We start from the raw sequence: 20509 nt of genomic DNA, 5'->3' as shown, positions 1-20509 counted from the left end.
AATGTATGTGTGTGTACATGCATGAATACAGCCCTTTCCATTTTCAGTGTTCATAGAATTTCATTTTACCTGCTCCTCTCGTTTTTGTTTCCGCAATTGAAGGCCCTCTTCTTCCCGCCGCCGCCGCATTTCATCAGAGTTCAGAGACTTGTTTTTATAACTCTTGAGTCGAAAATTCTCTTTTCCTGAAGATGTCATGGTTTCTAAACAATGAAGTAATCAGAAAGAAAATCTGTGTCAATTGACATATAATTTCATGCTTTTGTTTCAAGTGTATTATTTAAAATAAATAGTGAAAAGGGTTTGGAGGAATTATCTTGTTTGAGAAGAAAAAACATAGTTTGATAAGCTATTTTTATCCTTCTCCTAATATTGGCCTCATTTCCTCTAATTATTATCAGAGATATTTCTGAGTAACTGTCTTGCCCTAATAAGAAAAACAAGCAAATTAAACATAATCTCAAAAATAAAAGAGAAGAAAAAAACAAGCAACCTGGAACGAGCCAGATCTGAAAATAAGTGCCACTTGATTACAATCAGAATAAATTTACCTGGAAAAATGAACCCACAATCACTGTGATTTCTTTCTCTCTGGACTAAATTTAGTTCATCTTTCAAATTTCTACAACTTCCCTTCTCCTTTGAAACTCACATAATTTACTGCCACTACAGATGTAATGTTAAAGAGCCACATTGCTATTTTCCCCTTTTTTATTGCTCATTCTTCAATCTTTCTTGACCACTTAGGTAATTTTCCTAAATCCAACAAAGCTAAAATTACACCCAGGAAAAAAAAAAATCCTACACAAATATATTCTTATTCTAAGTCACCTAAAAGTAATGTATTTTTCAACTTAAGCTTGACTTGAATAATTTCATATCTATATATGTAAATACATAGATATCTATATATGTAAATCTCAAATACTGATCAGTCTTAGTTTACAATTCCAGGTAAGATTGGCCCAAAACTTTCACCAGTTACAATTTCATATATACATAGGAGCTTCCTACTGGGATATGGCTCTTTTTATTTTATTTTTTATCTCATACTTAAGATTAGTTCATCCTGATACAATCAAACCAACCTTCCTCAGCAACTCAACTGTACAGTAGATTGGCTACAAATACTGCATATAGTTCTAGACAATGCTTTTTAAGAAAAACCTGACAAACAGGAGCATATCCAAAGGAAAGCAAGCAAGGAGATTAGGGTTCAGGAAGGACAAATCTATCAAATATGCTTAACAGAATAACAGAGTTGGAAAGGACCATAGAGATATTCTAGTCCAACCCCCTGCTCAAGCAAGAGAACCTATACCAGTGGTGGAGAACCTATGGCACGCATGCTAGAGGTGGCACTCAGAGCCCTCTTTGTGGGAACGCACACCGTCGCCCCAACAGAGTTTGCCAGAGTCGCGTGCATGTGGCTTTTGGAAGTGATGGGGCAGGAAAGTAGTGATCAAGCGGCATCTGGAAGCAACAGGGCAGTGAGTAAGTGAGCGAGCATGTGGCGTTTGGAAGCGATGGAGCAGGAAGAAAGTGAGCAAGCGGCGTTGACCCCCCGGAGATGCCCCGGAGATGGCAAGGGACTGGCCCCCGCCGCCCTGGCCCCGCCCAGCCTGGTGGCCCCTAAGGCACACACACAGAAGGCGGTGAGTGCATGGGGACTGACAGCATCTGGCAGCAGGGGCTGCATAGCCCGCTGTGAATACTGGCCCAGCCCTCCAGCAGCAGTTGGGGGAGCACGTGATGTGGACTGCCGGACATGCCTACTCCGTCCCATCTCTTTTTGGTTGGAGAGCTGGTCACCACTGGTCATCTCCTCAGCCCCTTCAATGGTTTTGCCCTTGGCCCACGGGTAAAGTACATTCCCCTTGCACACCTTGGTACCCACCAGCCACTTTCACAGGTCCATTAGGCCGCCTCCCAGAGCTGCAGGCCTGCCCAGCATGAAGGAGACGAAGCAGTCAGCTAGGAAGCCCTGCGTAAAGGTTGAAGAGCACGCCCAGGGCCAGCAGGCAAAAGGCCACCCGAGCAGGGAAAGCCAGATCCCCATCAGTGTCATGGCTGCCCAGGCCCAGCAGAGATGGGGGGGAGGCACGCAATCCTAGCTGGAACTGGGGGGCCATGGCACTGATGTGGATCTGACTTTCACCGCTTGGGATGGCCTTTGGCTTGCTGGGCATGGGCATGCTCTACCACCTCTACTCAAGCTTGCTAGCCGGCCGTTTTGCCTCCTTTCTGCTGGGCAGGCTAGGTGTTCTGTGTGGCGACGGCAGCCTCATGGACCTGTGTGAGCTGCTGGAGGCGCTGGCCCAAGGCGGGGCCAAGATGCATTGGAGGTGTGGAGGGAATAGGCCCCATGCACGGGCCAAGGGCAAGATCTACGAGGGGGCCAAGGAGATGACCAGCAGTGACCTGCTCTCCAACTACAAGCAAAAACAGATGGGATGGAGTAGGCATGTCCGGAGGTCTGCATCACATGCCTCCCCCCTCCCCTACTCCGCCTGCTGCTAGAGAGCTGCTCTGGTATTGGCAGTGGGCTGTGGAGCCCCCGACTGTGCATGTTGAGGGGCCGGCAGGCTGTGGCTGCTGACAGACACCATTGGCCCCCATGTGCTCACTGGCCTGTGTGCGGGGGCCGATGGTGTCAGGCAGCAGCTGCCTCTGCCTTACCTCGTCTCGCAGCAATGGCATCCTGTCCTGCCCCCTGCCTCGCCTTGCCTTACCCTGCAGGACGAGCCTCCTGCCCACCCGCCAGACACCCCCTGGATTTCTCCAACCCTGCCCAGTCCCCACAAGCGTCCTCATGATCAACATCGAGGTGGCCACGCACATCCCGGCTATGCCCACCCAGTCTGCTGTGATCACCGCAGGGAGTGGTGCTGTGCGCCCTGCTCCCGAGAGCACCACAATGCTGATGCGGCCCTGGCACTTTGCAATAAATAAGTGGGTTTTTGGGTGCAGTTTGAGCACGTGGTCTCTAACAGATTCACCATCACTGTGCTATAAAATAGTATAACTATTATGGCAGTCAATCTCAAGCAATGCAGTTGTGAATTAGTTTTATTTTCACTTCTGTTCTAAATCTCAGATTAAAATTATTTTAATGTTTATCCTGATCTTTCAGTTATTAGAAAAGCAGCACAGGGTTAAAAAAAATATCCTGGAGAGATGTCAGGTGAAATGCCCCTGGACCACAGATAGTGGCAGTAAACACTATATTAAACTACTACCCCAAAGAGAATATGAGACCAAGGTATGAACACTTGTGGGGTTTCTGGAAAAGCTTTTCCCCTGTAGGTTTTAGGGTTCATTATAAGTATAATCACTCAACAGACAACTTTGGGTCCAGGGCCATAAATAACACTAGGAGTAAAACAAATGGCAAAACAATTTCCATTGGCAAAGCTGCTAGAAGAGAAGTATATGAACAGTGAACATAAGGTATTCATATAAGAGAATAGTGCCGCCAGGACTGGTATCCACCACTCTGTATTATTCTTTAATAGTTCAACAGAAAGGAAGTCAGCTCCTCGGGCCTTCCCAGAGGTAGGGCAACAGGGATTCTACAACTGGAGAGCCTGGAGTGGGTAATGGAGGTAATGCTGATTATGCATCAGTTTATAGGAACCTTGGCCATCAAGGTAGAGCAGTGTTTCCCAAACTTGACAATTTTAAGGCATGAGGACTTCAACTCCCAGAATTCCACAGCCAGCAACGCTGGCTGTGGAATTCTGGGAGCTGAAGTTCGCATGCCTTAAAATTGTCAAGTTTGGGAAACACTGAGGTAGAGGACAGTACGAAGGCTAGTTTCTTTTATTCTCAAAAGACTTGCCCCTCTTTTTTAATTCTTAAGATATCCAGTCAATAGAAGATGTTTTATCTTCTTTCTTAAATATGCTTTACTATCGTCAAGGAAAAGCAGAGCTAAAGGCCATCAGTACTGAGACAACCAACATTAGGCAGTTTAGGCATATTTGTTCTTAACATGGCATGGGTTTTAACCCAAACAAAGAGATTACAACTTAAATATCAGGGCCAAGAGAAATGCAATTGCTATAGGAAATGAGACGGTCACCTCTGTGACCATACACTCAGGAAGGAATTTTTTTTTTTTTGCCTCCTAAAATTTTAGCTAGAGATATGTTCAGTGCAGATACAAGACCAATTTATATGAAGTAAAGACACCATAGTCAAGAAGTGATAGCTGTTCCCAGAAAATAATGGAGAAATTGGATGTTAATATAGCTAACAACACAGCTCCTATAAATAAAGAGCAGCAAAGCACTTAATAAAAACTTCCCTATCCCCTTCCCCCCAAAGCCTTCAAAATTTAAACATTTAAAAATCTTTAGGTACATTAATAGAGCACAAGTTTTCTATTTAAACTGATTTTAGGATATGAGGAAAAAATTTGAGTTAATCAACCTTCACTGCAGTGATACTATCTATGGGGAATGTTTGGCTAGAAAATAAATGAAACTCAACACTCACTTCTGGCTTGAAATATGGACAGTGGACTATAAGTAATCCTTAATTTGCAAATGTAACTGAGCCCAGAATTATGGTCATAACTAGTTTTCGTTTGTAAATCAAGGCATCACATGACTGGACCCTATTGTTTGGCTTTTTTTTTGCAGCAGTCATTCAGCAAGTAACACGGTTATTAAGCAAGTCAATTTTCTCAATGGGCAAGAAATCATGGTTATGTGATCATGGGATGCTGCAAATGGCAGTAAAGGTGAGCTATTTGCCAAGAGCCCAAAATATGATCATGTGACTGCACACAGAGAGGTGTGGCTGTCACAATTACAAAAACAGGTTGTAGACTTCCAGTTCCGGATCGCGGCGCTCGCAGCTGTGCGAGGAGACGGCTGTCCTCGCCAGCTGATTCTCCGCTGCCGGTAGACCCTTAATCGGGTCGAAAAGCTGCCTTGGAGGGGCGGCTACTGGTGAGGAGGTGCTCGTTGTCCTTGGGAGAGCAGCAGCTTCTTCCAAGGACCGAGATTGCTCCTTTGGGCCGACGGTGGAAAGAACAGCCAGTAAAATGGCCGTTCATCTAGCCACTGCAACCCGAAGTCAGAAGAACATCTAAGCATAGGAACCACTGTGGCTGAGCTGGGTGAGACTTTTTTTTCTCTCCCTCTCTTGGGTTTCTTTTTTCTTTTGTGCCTGTAAAGAGCACTTTTGAAATGACTTCCCTACTTTAAGAAGGCGGTATTTGTGAGTGTGGGAAAAAGAAGCTTAAATGGACTGAAATAAGTTAAAGTGATTTTTTTTCTATTTTTATTTATTTTTTCTTCACTTTGGGGTCTTGGAAAACTTTGTGAATATTGAATCTGCTATTGGACTTGAATTCCTCCTTTTTCTGTGTCTCCTGATCTTGTTTATGAGATTACTGGTCTCTGGGAGAAGATTTTACATTGTACTGATGACAACTTGTGGAAAAAGTTAAAATTGCATCTTTCTCTTATGAGGATTGCACTGACCTTGACTTTCAGATTACCATAAAGGGAAAATACAAAGAAAATTAACAGCTGTACTGGTAGGGGTGGCACTGATTAAATGTTTTCTGAACACAGCCTCTACTAAATAATACAGACTGTTTTTAATTATCTTTGAAATGGAGCAACTCTTGGTGTCATGGTTCCGACTAATGAAACATTAGTTGACACTTGGTTCAACTTGACTATAAACTTATACTGGAAAAACTTTATGAAGCTACTGATGAAATACATTTGCAAATAAAGGAATTCACGATGGAAATAAAAAACAGAAATTCTGCTCTGAACTTACAAACTGACTCCCAGACCTTGTCTGAGCACTTTATGGACCAAGAAGTAATAGAAGTGGGATTAACTAAAGGCAAAGAAGATTCCATTTTACTTCATACGCAGGCTGATGAGATCTCTGAGGAATTAAAAAGGACTGTAATTAAACCACTTACAAACCTAAAACTAACAGAAATGGACAGACAAGCCCAATGAATTGAGAACTATGGTAGTTTGGGTAAACAACTATTAGCTACAAAGTTGGACATAATTGAGCCGGCCATTCAACAGTTTCAAACGTGGAGATTTGACTTTTCTAAACAAGGGATTACTTACAAAGGAGCTGGGTCTCTAAAACAGAAAAGAAGATGTCTCTGTTTGTTTCAAAGGATACTACAAGACATAAAAAATTGTAACAGGATTTCCGGTTTTGTGCCCGTAGCGCATGGTCAAGGGAGAGTGAAGCTCTGCTTCCCACAGCTGGTTTTGTCCTGCCAGGGGGACCCTAGATGGGTCCAAAGTCACCCCGAAGAAGTGACCATGAAGGAGGGTTGCTCCATTGATCACGAAGTGACGGCTGTCACTTTGTTTGATCTGGGGGAAGGCCTCCGACCCGATAGGAGAAAGGTTAGTGTGAGATCAGCGTCTAGCCCAAGCTACTTGCAGCCGAAGTCCAAGAGCACGAACCCGAACATCGGTGAACAGCATACTTGGAATTGGTGAGAGTATGTTCTTCTTTCTTCTATCTATTAATTGAATCCTTGAGAAAGATCCCCAAAGCAAGAAAAGCTTTGGAAGGGAAGAGAGAGGACTATATCTCCATTCCCTTATAGACGGAAGCAGCGAATTAATATTAAGGAGGAAAGAGATATATTAAAATTCAATTTAAAATACTACAGTCTGGATAAATTTAGGAACTAAAGAACTGGCAAGATTATACCCTAAAGTGTTTTGATGAAATTATAAAAAATACATAACAAAAATAACTTTTTGATTGAAAAAAAAACTGAAAAAAGAAATAACTGCTAATACCTAGTGGAGAATCAGAGCATAGAACACTAACAATAAGGACTCAGAAACCGGCAGAATGCTCAGTGATAAAGAATAATCTGTTCCTCTGAATTGCAAATAACATTGAAGACAGCTGGGAACAAGGAAGAGCTAGGCCAGCTATAAGATTAAAAAGTGTCTGAAAGAAAAATAATACCTGGACTGTTGTTTAAATTTAAGAAGAAAAACCTCAGCTCTTGGCTAATCTTTTAAAGGAGAATCTACAGGAAGGATTTAAAGTGGCTTAACATACTGAACTATAATTTTCAACTGATTGATAATTGACCCTTGAACTAAAATACTGATGAAAGATTATCTGAAGGGGGGAGACAATATGGATATCTATACATATAAAAAAAATGACAGGATGCCATATTCAATATTTTCTCCTGAAAGATTTAGCCTGGAAAATCAAAGACTTCCAGAAGTAATATTTCAAGCAAGACAAATACTTTCCAGGAGAAAATAAATGCAATGTTACGACAAAACAAATGACAATAGATTCAAACCACAAGGAAATTCAAAACAACTTTGATGATTTAAATAAGCATATTTCTAATTTAAATCTACAATTAAAAAACATCCAGAAAATAACGACAAATGAACAAAGAAATTAGACAACAGACCACAAATTAGAAGAATATGACCACACTGATGAAACAACAAATGAAAAGAATTACAATATAATACAAACAGGAAAAAAGATTCTGATACAACAATAAAAATGGAATGGACTATAGAACTTTAGGAGAACTATCAGAGTTTGGGAGATAGAAAGTATACATCTTACTTACTTCATTTTTTGTATTCCCAACATTTGCAAAAATACAGGAACTGCCGGGTAAGCAGATTATATCAACTTGGAACGTTAATCGGCAAAAGAAGAAGACCAGAGACTGATGCAAGAGATCTGACTTGCCCTATCAGATGGACTATTACATAAACAAACACTTGTTTGAATATGGTTAAAAGAATAGAGAACCTCGAACATAAAGGGGCCCTATAAGAAGAGGGATAAGAGATTTAAGTAATATAGTATGCTTTACAATATATGAAAAGTAAAAATAGTGGGCTGATGTAACTTTTATTAATATAAGTGAAATATAGTATGCTTTACAATATATGAAAAGTAAAAATAGTGGGCTGATGTAACTTTTATTAATATAAGTGAAATATAAACTGATTTAAAAGGATATTATACTTAGATACTATAAGATAGATAACAAGTACAGGATTTCTATAGTGCACGAAAGGGAAAATTTGGACATTTAGATGACTAATATATAAAGAAATTTATGACTGATAAGAATTGGATTGAATATAAGGGAAATTAACCTTAAACAAAACTTACGAAAATAGGATGCATGGTGAATTAATGAGATGATAGTTATAAGCATAATATAAGCTAAAAAAATGCTATACACAGAGATTATTATTTGTACAAATATTAAAAAATGTGTTTATATTTAACTATTTATATAATGAAAATATAAAGAATTACATTTTGTTTAAAGTTGAAGAAGGAGAATATAAACGGGAGAAGATCAAAGAAATATATTATTAATTAATATACTAATTATGGAATTATCAAACTTAATCATTACTGATTATTGTCTTTTTTTTCTTTTATTAAAACATAAACCAAGACAGCATGCTGTACACTAGGCACTGGAGATTGTTATAGTTAAAACCAATAAAGTGTGTGTGTGTGTGTGTGTGTGTGTGTGTGTGTGTGTGTGTGTGTGTGTGTATTTGACACAAAATAGATAAGTTACAGCATGAACTCCATCTTTTGTTTCTGGAAACAGAAAACTGCTGTCAATATCAGCAATTCTAAAAATCCTTTATTTTTCAAAATGTTTTTTGTAATGGAAAACACCCATTTCTGGTGTGGGGAAACAAAAAAAAATGACTTCACAATAAGCCATTTTAATATTGTAGTAAGTTAATGATATAACCCTACTCTTGTAATATATCTGTTCGCTGTATTTTTTTCTAATTTATATGCTGCCCATTTCTCTAGCAACACTATCATCTTTTTCTTCAAAAAAAGAATAAAAGGTGGAAGAAGACTTGATTCTTATTAGGCAAAACTTTTATCTAAATTGCTTTTCATATCTAGATCACTAAGGACAAAAAAAGGTGAGAGTGTCAGAATGCAGTACACAAATATTTCCAGTCTCAATTAAAATGAGGCTTCAACTTAAGAACCACTCTTGCCAAAGTGAACCTACACAATATTATAATCACTATTCTTTTGGCCAATCATTAGAAACATCTGTATTTGATTACTGATTTCCAGGAACAAGGCCCTTTTGGTTGTGGCACTACAACTTTGCAATTCTTTTAAGGAAAATGATTTGACTAAATATGAGATGCAGAAAGAGACATGACAAAGATGTCCCTTATCACCTTTATAATTTATTTTAGTTCTAGAAGTGTTATATATAGACAAAAAGTTTGAAAATAAAGATCCTCAAAAATTGAGACCTTTTCTCAATGACTTGGTTTTGATATGGCCAGAATCCCAGAATAGTATAGAACATTTAATGAAGAAGCTGAAGGACTTTGGTAGACTGGCAGGTTTTAAGGTCAACAAAAAGATCGAGATTTTGGTTAAAAATATGAATATACAAGTCTAAGTGATTTTAATGAGAAAGATTGGTTTAGAATTGAGAGGAAGATTAAGTAGTTAGGGATTATGCTAATTAACATGATTTATATGTTGGTATGTTGTTTCTGAATCACAGAATCAGAGCTGGGAGGGACCTTGGACCTTCTAATCCAAGCCCCTTCTCAAGGCAGGAGTCCTTACACCATCCTGGTCATGTGACTGTCTAGTTTATTCTCAAAAACTTCAGCAATGGAGCACCTACATCTCCAGGAGGCAAGTTGTTCCAATGATTAATTAACAGTTAATTGTCAGGAAATTTCTCCTTAGTTCTTGATTGGATCTCTCTTTAACAAGCTTACACTCATTACTTGTCCTACCTTCTGCTGTTTTGGTGAACAGGTCGACCCCTTCTTCTCTGTGACAGTTCCTCAAGTATTGGAAAACAGCCATCATGTCACCCCTAGTTCTTCTCTTCCTTAGACTAGACATACCCAATTTCTGCAACTGCTCATCATATGCTTTAGCCGCCAGTCCCCTAACATCATTTTTGTAGCTCTTCTCTTCTCCCCGTCTAGTTTGATTTCCCCCTCCAGAATAATTATGAAATATGGAATAATATTAACAAAGATCTAGTGAGATAGAATAAATTACAATTGTCACTCTGAGAAGAATTTTGGACTTTTTGCTTGAGAAGGATAAAAATGAAGTTTTGATTTTAGGATTCAACTATTAGCTCTGATAAAAGTATTATCTGTTTTTATTATTAGATATGTATACTATATATTCTTTTATGTTTGTTTTCAGTTTAAATATAAGACGTTTTTGTTACAAAATTCTAATGTTATTTTGTTTAATCTGTATTTTTTAATATTATGTCTGTGTTTTAACTTATACTATAACTGAATCTGTACTGAAAAATGTTGGAAGTCAACCTTTTTTTTTAAAAAAATCCCACTTTTAACTTTTCCTTTTTGATCCCCTCCATTTTTTCTTGTTATTTTGTATTTTACCCTTCTTTGAAATGTAATAAAGTTGATTAATAAAGACATCCAAAAAGCTTTCTTCCCATATATAGATGTATCTTTAATTTTCTTGACCTTGTAAAATGTATACTATAATTGATTTACAAATTGAATTTATTTATTTTGCTGTGTTTTATTCTGAAAGTTACTGTAGACTTTTAACACAGGGACTTTTTTGTTTTTGCTTTTAGGCCAGAAAAATAAGAAATAAAAATAAAGTATATAGCTCATTACATTTCTACTTATACTGCTTTTAAATTTTCAAAGTATTCAAGGGTATGCTCCAAAATGGTGTTTGGCACCAAAACTACCACTACCCCTAAGCAATAAGCTAATGTAAACACTGGAAGGATTTGAACAGTTGCTTTGAAGACTTCATCTGATCTCTATAGATAGAAGTATAAACAACTACTTGCCTTCATCAGTAAAACAATTATCTATGAATATTACACAGGCAGGCAAAATGGCAAAGCCTTTGAAGTAACCAGCCTTCGGCAGGATATAGTTTCCTTACACCAACACAATTTTGTAAAGTACCCCTTACAAATATTAAATAGCTTGCTATACCAAGCCATTTCCAATGGCAATTAATACCCATTGAGATTAACATGGCAAGATAAGCTATCTGGACGATCAACAGTGGGTGAACCCAACTTTTATCCCATATACTTTTTCAACCACTCTAAAATACTGGGGAGCTCCTTATTAGCATATTCAACATCCAACTAAATATATTACTATATATGTTTAATCAGCTTCTGAGCTATCACATTCAATTCTCTGATGGAAGACAAAAATATGACTTATCTTCCTCAATTATTGATGAGGATTGAAAGATTAAATATAGGGACTAGGAATATTTATCTATGACAAATATGAACACAGAAAAAAATGATCCACCATAAATGGATATTTTGAAGTTCTGTTCTTTTCGAATGACTTCACTTCTGGTCAATAAAACAGAAATAAAATGGGTAGTTAGTATCAGTAATCTGCTATATTAATCTTCCACTCAGCTTTACTTAGGCTGGAAGCCACATAAACAGAAGTGGGAAAGGAGGATTCTAGAATGAGATCTAACAGACACATGATTTGGGCCAGAAATTAGTCTGATGTGAACCTATTATCAAATAGAGAAATTGAAATTAATTTTGAGAAAATGCTTAATAGTATTTATGAAATGTTGCTTCATAACACAACATCACATTTGCTGGAGTAAAAGGGAATTATTAGAGAATAGTAAACAAATATATTTTAGCAGAATTGATGCTTGCCTAGATCTTCATCCAGAAGATTCTAGACCCAGATTTGATTTTGAAATTTCTTACTATTCTGTTAATACTATGGTCTGAAGAACTGGTTTTCCATTAATTTCTCATTACAAAGCACAAGAGCTATGATAGCGCAGTGGTTAGAATGCAGTATTGCAGGCTAATTCTGCTGATTGCCAGCTATTCAATCCTTATGGGCTCAAGGTTGATTCAGCCTTCCATCCTTGCAAGGTCAGTAAAATGAGGATCCAGATCAGGGGTCTTCAAACTTGGCCCTTTTATGACTTGTCGACTTCAACTCCCAGAATTCCTGAGCCAGGTGCTGGCTGTGCTGGCTGAGGAATTCTGGGAGTTGAAGTCCACAAGTCATAAAAGGGCCAAATTTGAAGATCCCTGATCCAGATAGTTGGGGGAAATATGCTGACTCTGTAAACTGCTTAGAGAGGGCTGTAAAGCACTATTAAGTGGTATATAAGTCTAAGTGCTATTGCTATCTGATATTTTCTCTTTTTCATTCAGATTGATAGAAAAGTCTAAATTTATCTCCTTTCCCTCTAGCATTATATTAAACAATGTACTCCCAACACCTCTGCAAGCTTATAATGTGCAATCAGTAACCCAGTCTCTGCTACCAAAACCTAAATATTGTTGCATTAAATGCCAGCTTTCCTCTTAATTCATCTATAAATTTGCCAATCTCCTCCATAAACCTGCATTTTCGTGCCTGACTTGTCATCCAATTCCATAAACATTCATTAATTAGGCTCTTCAGTTCTCCCTTTTTATTATTCCTCTGCCATTTATTGCTTTTCCATAGAGAGAGGTGACTCCTATCCAAGTTAAAAAAAATGTATTTGTATGTCTGCAAATTTCTCTTAAAGACAAAACTGACTCAATAAAGCAAGGTGGGGTTTATTTGTGGCATAGATCACAGACTCTTAAGAGAACAATTCCATGCGCTGTGGAGAATAATGACAATATGTTACTGGAATGGGCATGGTCAGTTCTGGGGGCATTTTGTATTTTAATAAACATACTGTAATCAAACTGCTGTAAACAAAATCAAAGACTACTGACATATATAAATCCAGACACTAAAATGGAAATGGACAATAAGCCTTTGTGATGAACTAACAATAAGACATGAGGCAGACAGAAAGAAGGTAATTGGGATCAACTTAAATCTGGAGAGATAATAACACACAGTAATCACCCTAATAGATTTCTTACAACTTTTCAGATTTATAACAATGTAGTATAAGAAAAAACAATTCAGGAAAGTAACATATATAACAAACTAACAGAAAAATGTGTTACATATATTACTGCAAAAGGAAAAAACTCTTGGAAAATTGTGTCAGAAACAGAAAAATTCCAAAAGAGTGTGTCAACTTGCTTAAAAATTCTTATTCTTTCGTCCAGAAGAGAAAAAAAATGAAAAAAGCTATTTCCAACATTGATAAACCACACCTTTCAATAATCCTAGTGTATAGCTATCTTTCTATTATTGTATTCATTCTTTTGACTACTTTCCCTCTGCAATTCCAAATTTATAAAACACAGCCAAGGATGCATATGCATCATTGATAAGCAAAATAATTTACTTATTTACTAAATTTGTATCCTATCTTTCTCCATGGGCCTGAGCTAGCTTGAGAATCTTTCCTTATTTTACTCTTTACAACAGCCCTCCTATAAAGTAATCTTGGTTGTAGGAAACTCTGTGAGTTTCCATGATTTTGTACCCTTGAATTCTCTATGATGCTAAATCACTATGGCACACAGGCTTTCTATTAATAATCATATAAATAATATTGTGGAAAATAGTCCAAAATATGTCAATCACAGAATAAGCTGAAGCCTGTGAATTAATCTTCTAACTACAGAAGTGCATTGGCAAATAAAGTAATTATAATCAAACTCTGTTAACATTATTTGAAATGTCCTATAAATACAAATGATGTTTTCTATTCTATTATCTTTATTTTGAAATAAACTATATTGAAATAAACTATATTAAATTAGCAATAATGTTCAGCCTATGCAGCATTCATTGAGCTGTCCATAAATCCTCTGACAAGTACAATTTGGAGAGATGTTGCTGGGGCTTAAGGCATCAATTTCACTCCAAACTCCCCAAAACGGATCTATTCTGCCTACTTATGTAGTTCAACCCTATGATATAAAGCCTGAAGCAATCCTCAAGCTGACAAAAGTTGCACTACCAGAACAGGGTATTTTGAATACTTATATAGTAATATCAAAAGACAAAATGAATAATTAAGAACTTCAGAAATTTAACAAATCTTCTAAAAAGAGTTTAGAAGCATCCAAAAAAACATTTGCAATTTACTTACTAGGAAGTTCCACTTAGATACTCTTATATAAGCATGGACAGAACTGCAGTGTGTTTTGGAGTAATTCCAGTGGAGGGGGGAGACACAGAGGCTACCATTTCAGAATCAAAGTACTTAATAGAATGACCAAGAAAACAGAAACAACATCTCCTGAGCTACCATTCCAGAAACATAAACCATGTCAATTGAGGGAAAATAAAAATATGGTACCTACATGCAATGAGCTCAGAAAAAATCCTTAATTAAGATCACATCTATTTAGTCAATTACAATAGATTTCATTGTGAATTAGGCAGATTGATATATAAAAAGAAAAAGTTACAGCTAGAGATGGAATAAAACATCTAGTTAAACCCAAAATATATTGCAGGAATTGAAAACAGCAATCTGAAGAATTCCTTCATGTCTTGTTGGCAATGCTCCTAAAATAAATAGCACAAGCATTCTGACAAATATTTCAGTTTTATATATACATAATGTTTGTACAATATTGAAATGGAAATTGATTCCAATATAAACATTTGAAATATTTTTCAGAACTACATGACTGATTACTGCATTTACTGTAGGAACATGAACATCAAGTAGTTTCTTATCTTTTCCATTCTTAGGGAATACTTTGGGTAAGATATTCTATATTTTATCTATTCCTTATCTCCAAGTAGCATTTTATAGACATATCTATGTTGCACGTAAGGGGAAGGGATCAGTATATGCTATTATCATCATCATTATTATTAAAGAAAATGTAAGAATCATAGCTTCAAAATAAAATATTCCATATTTCTCTGAGCTTGAAGTATTGTAGCATGCATGTAATAAATAAGTTATCTTTACGTTTTTTTATCTACTAACTGGGTCAAAGTTGTTCTCATAGACTTAATATAAGCAAGCACTGTAAATTATCAGTGGTTCCAACTTTATTTGGATCTACAATCTTGTCTGGCTCAAGGGCCACATTTAGTTACTGAGGAACATACAGGGACATGTGGCCAGAGAAAGATAAGCAGGTACAAAGATACAATCAATGTATGCTAGGTATATGTAAGTGTCATCTTACACAATTTATAAACATATCACATTTTAACATAATTTTAAAATCCATATTTTAAAATAAACTGATTCCGCATTCTATACTTTTAAAATGAAGCAATAAAACATTCTAGAAGTGCTAAAAGTTGTTAGAATGACTGGAAAAATGTATGGTACCAAAGTACCACAACAAAGATTATAAGTGATCCTCTTGGGGAAAACATTCCTTAAATGAAGCAGTACTAGGGGACAGAGGACTTCTGATTTGTCAGGATAAGAAGCTCAGAGAGTACCAAAAGAGACATACCTCTTGTAGCTTGGATGTAAACTGTTTAGAATTTTGTAAATACAAGTATCTTGAATTTCACTTGGAAACAGTACAGGTTTAGTATAGGGATCAAACTATATCAATCATTCTCATAGTGATTTAACTGTCCTCCTTTGAATTGGAAAATGCCTAAACCACATATTTGATCTTTTATGGAAGTGAAATTCACTTTATAACAGAATGGACGCAACTGGACAAAACACTATTCTATAATGATTTTAATCCATCTTTAATATCAATACACCTCTTCATATCTAACATTTCTCTATCCAGGACATCAATTCTTTTTAATTGATTGGCTAAGTGATCATACAGTTCTGACTCTGGAAGAATCCAAAATCAGCATCTAGAAAGAAGAAAACTAGGTATCAGAAAGAAAGACGGATGTCAAAGGAGGATATGGAATTTCAGTGACTGACCCCTGAACCTCACAAGAATGTACCTCAGAAATCCCTTAAGTTGTGTGCAAGTCAACAGGATTTACTACTTACAATACTGTTATCTCCCAGAAAAACATTTTGGTTAATTGTCTCATCTGGAACAACTATACTATGGGTCTAACGATAACAGGTAACAGAAAAATAAAGATCTGTACATTCGTAAATATTTGGGCAAGACTGTATGTACAAGGAGAGGGAGGGGCAATTTACAGGATTGTGTTTTTCCCCCACTGGAAATAAGACTGGTGTGAAAATTCTGTACAGTATTTAAAAAGGCTTCATATAATGGGAAAAGGGTACTCAAGTCTTACACAGGTGCCAAATTATCCCAGGTAGGAAATGTCAAGACGAACTTTTGTTTTAAATCCTGGAAGGCCACTGGCAGCCGAAAAGAGGCCGTATCCAGCTACTTCATGCCTTCCGAGTAACCCCTACCTTCTAGCGCCGCAAGTCACCACCCTCAACGCCCCGCGAGTAAGAAGCAGCAGCCCTGCCAAGCTCTCGAGGGGCCTCGCCCTCTCCTGTCCGCTCCCCCTTGGGGACACCAGGTTCAGCCTGCGGGCGCCCCCAATCAAAAGGCCGCGCACCCTCCCAGCCCTCCTTTTGCCTCCTCTCCGGCCTGCTCACAGCCCTGAGCGAAAGGCAGCCCAGCGGCCGCACTCTCTTAGGCGAGGCCGGCCCCTCGAATCAGGCGCACATAGCTGACCTACCACCAGCCCCAGTACCTGCTGCTGCGGCCGGCTAAAGAGCCGGCCTACACTGTACCAAAATCCTTCTTGGGCCCAAGGCGCGCACAGGCGCCTCTCCCTCTACGCAAGGCGAAGCCGGGTGCGAAAAGCTACAACGCGCAGGCGCCGTTGAGCCAGCCATTTGGCGCAGCTTCCGGTCCGCCTATACGTAAGTAAGTCAGTCAGTCTAGGGACAGAACCGGGCCGTAGAGTTATGTTTCTGATGCGATCTGGAGTGAAGGCTATGTACGGCTAATCTGCTGAAGGGGGGCAAGAAAGATGCCATGTAAGACGCGCGAGATGCGTAACGGTCGTAGGAACGAGCCGTCTCTTTACCTGCTACTAGTGCAGAAAGTATAACCGGGCGAGATGCATCGCTTTGCTCAGCGAGCCACTGAGGTTGCTGTTCCTTTCTTGGTTATGGTTATTTCGACAGGGCAACTAAAGCCAGCGGGGTTGCCCACAAAGAAGAATTCACAAGAAAAAGCGGCAGATGGGCCATTAGCATTCTTAATAACGTTGAATTAAAAGTTGATTTGCACTGAGTGGCTCAAATCATTTGTTTATTGAGCACATATAAGGGATCAATTGTATATCTAGGAAAGGATAGTGCCTGCTACATTTTTAGTTAATTCCCCAGTTCTGACTGTGGTTGATAGGCTGCCTCCATTGCTAGGATTTTTTTCTGAGTCCTCCACCTGATTTCCATCTCCTCTCAAATACTGTAACAGACTGTTATAGTAGAATTGGCTATCTTCCCTTGATCTTACTAGGTGAAGATGCTATGGCTATATTGAGAGGCATCTGTATTTTTCTATATTGAATCATTTATTTGGTCTATAGCCACATTAAAAGTCTTTCCCCTCTTCAGGTTCCTTTTCTGCAGCCAAGAGAACTCTCCCACCCATCATGTCACTTGCATTGAGTAGAATGTTTTCACACTAAAAAAAATTAAGCTTCCTACAGACTTAATTTATTGTACTTTAAAACCCTTTTTAATGCACACACACAAAAAAGGGGGGAAGGGTCAGAACTCCCAATTTTATCCTAAATGGTAATATCCCTGCATCATCATCACCATGCATTAGCCGCAACAAATTTCCTTGGTCATATAAGAGTGGGCGATGAACAAGGACCTTAGAAGACAAGAACTGAGATGCCAAACAATCTCCCAGCACTATCTTATGGACATGGTACAACAGGAAAGATTATAGCTACTATAGCCTACCAGGCAGTCCAGAGTGTTGATATCCTATGGTCTCATAGTACTAATATGGCTGTACTTCTCCCATTCAGCTCCTGGCTGAAAAACTATTTATTTGAAACATTTATATAACTGCCCATCTTACAACAAACTTTAGCAGCTTTCAATTTAAAATTAAAACACAAAAACCATATTAAAATGATAACCTAACACATTAAAGAAAAACCTGGTGCCAAGTCAAGCTTCTGATAATGCAGTTGCCTCATCTTATCCCAGCAGTTGTGGGAAAAGCTAGGTCTTCAGTACTTTGCAAGGACCAGGAGAGTAGAGGTTAAACTTCAGGAGGAAGGGCAGGGGCTGCCACAATTGTTGGCAAGCCAATAAGTCATCTAGTAAGTTAGTGCCATGCTGAAAATCTGAATGGATAAGCTGTTCCATATGAATTATCTCCAGTCTTCTTTCTGCAATGAACTCTAAAGGCTTGAAGTCTCAAGATCCTGTAGATCTAGTTAATATAGTTATATTAAATAACATTAATTTTTATTAAATTTATTTGCCACCCATTTCATGGTTCGAAGTGACTGAGTGACTTACAGCATGATAAAATATGCAAATATCCAATAAATATAAAATTACAAAAAAATTAAAACTGACTAAAAAACCATGGGGTAGGACAAGTGAGTGTGTTTTCTGTCTTAATGCACCAACCACTTCTAGTCAAACAGCTTTTCCTTCAGAACTCCATGCCAGCTGGCATAGCCAAGTTTTAAGATTTTTCCTGAAGGCTAAAAAAAAAAGGGGGGGGGGAATCTTACCTCCTGCAGCAAAATATTCCAAAGGCTCTTCTGGATCTCACCAGCTAAAATTCCTTGGCTGATGGGATCCACAGTGGGTCCCTTCTGCCAGCACAGTGGGGTCAGCCAATCCCATTGAGGAAAGACGGTTCTGCAAATATCCTGGACTCATGCTATAGACCCATTAAAATTCAATTTTAATTTGAATTCTGTTTGTGCTTGTTGCCTTATTTTTGACTACATAAAGCTTTCCCAATAAACTCATTTTGATATCTAGAGACTTGGTCTCACTGATTTAAAAATCAAACGTTAGAGTTAAACTATAATTACATGCGAGGCAGCACAGAACCATCCTTGAATTTCAAGAGAGATACCAAGTTCCTTACATTTGTTAATTCCTGAGCTTTGGCAGGAGGTCTTAAAACACTCCCCCCCCCTTTTTTTAAATACTGGATTAAAGGGAGAAGCACTAAGCTCCCCAGCAATACTAACTATAGTTTGTCATGAGCTTCAGTTTTAATAGGAACAAACCCTCATATGATTACTCTTGGAAAATGGACGGCTAGATTTAAATGATCCGTTCTCCCAGTCTGTAAGTCATTCCCGAATGTGAGTGGAATAAAATGATAGGCTGTTAGGCTGTGAAAGTCAAAAATAGGAAATCTCATTTCAAAGGCATTTCTAAAATACTATTAATGGAAGAATAATTCTACAGCTCAAATTTGGGTATTAGAGTTTATATTGGAATCTAACATATACCGCATATTACTTACAAAAAAAAATAGAATGGAAACGAGAATGGAAAGGTACCCCCATTTCCCTTTTTGCTTGTGATGTTGGAGTGCTGTTGCAGGTTTTTTTTAATACTTTCTGTTGCCACTTTTACCCATGAAAACAGGCTGGTGAACATATACAGGTAGTCCTTGACTTATGACTACAATTCAGTCCAAAATTTGTTTCTAAGTGAGACAGTTGTTAAGTGAGTTTTGGCTCATTTTCTTCCTTACTTGCCACAGTTGTTAAGTAGATCACTGCAGTTGTTAAGCAAATCTCAAAGAGCTGCAAAAGGTGACATGATCCCAGGACACAGCAATCATCATAAATATGATCCAGTTGCCAAGCAGTAAAAACGATCCATGTATCTAAAGACCCATAAGTCTATTGAGTATTGTTAGCATGTTGTATGCTAACCATCTAAACCACAAGCTTCAAGATTGGATAATCTCAGAGGGCATAATTAAAGATAAATAAGCTGAATTCAGGGAAGAGAGATCAACAGTTGACCATATTTTAGTACTTTACCACCTTGTACAAAAATATACATATAAAAAGAAATCCTCTCTTTTTGTGGCCTTCTCTATCTTATGAAAAAACTGCATTCTAACTCCACCTTAAAAGTAAGGTATAACCCACAAGGGACTTTACAAAGAAGAGTACGCCAGGGATGTATCTTGGCCCCTTCCCTTTTCAATCTTTATATTAACTTGCTGATAGATCTTCTGTATAACCCAGACTTCCATCCTCTCAACTTAGCACAACGCAAAATAGTGATACTTCTTTATGCTGCCACTATTATTTCACAAATTCTTATTGGACTCAAGAGAGCTATTTCAGCAATATTAAAGTACTGTAGACAAAATAATCGGATCCTCAATTTCGATAAATCAAAAATCCTAGTTTTTGCTAAAAGAGCTATTCAATACTCTTGGAGGGTAGAAAGACAAAATCTAGAACAGGTCAATATATTCAAGTACCTTGAGGTGATTTTCCATACAAAAAGTATTTGAAAGGCACATCTGGACTTTAGGTCCTATCAAGCACTTTTTTTTTTAACACAAGTGGAGTATGATTAGTCCCCGCAGCCTTAAAACTCTTTGAGACTAAAACACTGA

General features: G+C 37.9%; 1 protein-coding gene across 2 annotated transcripts in view; it reads right to left on the bottom strand.

Annotated features, from left to right (window-relative positions):
• Positions 1-16771, bottom strand: part of LOC120298752 (importin subunit alpha-5) — a 49576-nt gene extending 32805 nt beyond the window's left edge. Inside the window, exons 1-2 of one of the 2 annotated variants that reach the window (XM_039322751.1) lie at positions 16617-16771; positions 70-203 (exon numbers count right to left, since the gene is read on the bottom strand). In XM_039322751.1, coding sequence (XP_039178685.1) covers positions 70-198 — 129 coding nt within the window. In that variant the 5' untranslated portion in view covers positions 199-203; positions 16617-16771. Of the gene's footprint in view, positions 1-69; positions 204-16601 lie in introns of both variants that reach the window. The other variant, XM_039322752.1, reaches the window with a different exon arrangement.
• Between the last annotated feature and the right edge of the window lie 3738 nt (positions 16772-20509).

Source organism: Crotalus tigris, unplaced genomic scaffold (genome assembly GCF_016545835.1).
Source record: "Crotalus tigris isolate CLP2741 ecotype Arizona unplaced genomic scaffold, ASM1654583v1 scf7180000024124.1850442, whole genome shotgun sequence".
NCBI lineage: Eukaryota > Metazoa > Chordata > Lepidosauria > Squamata > Viperidae > Crotalus > Crotalus tigris.
The sequence above is the reverse complement of the archived record's forward strand: the minus strand, read 5'-3'. Positions and strand labels throughout refer to the sequence as shown.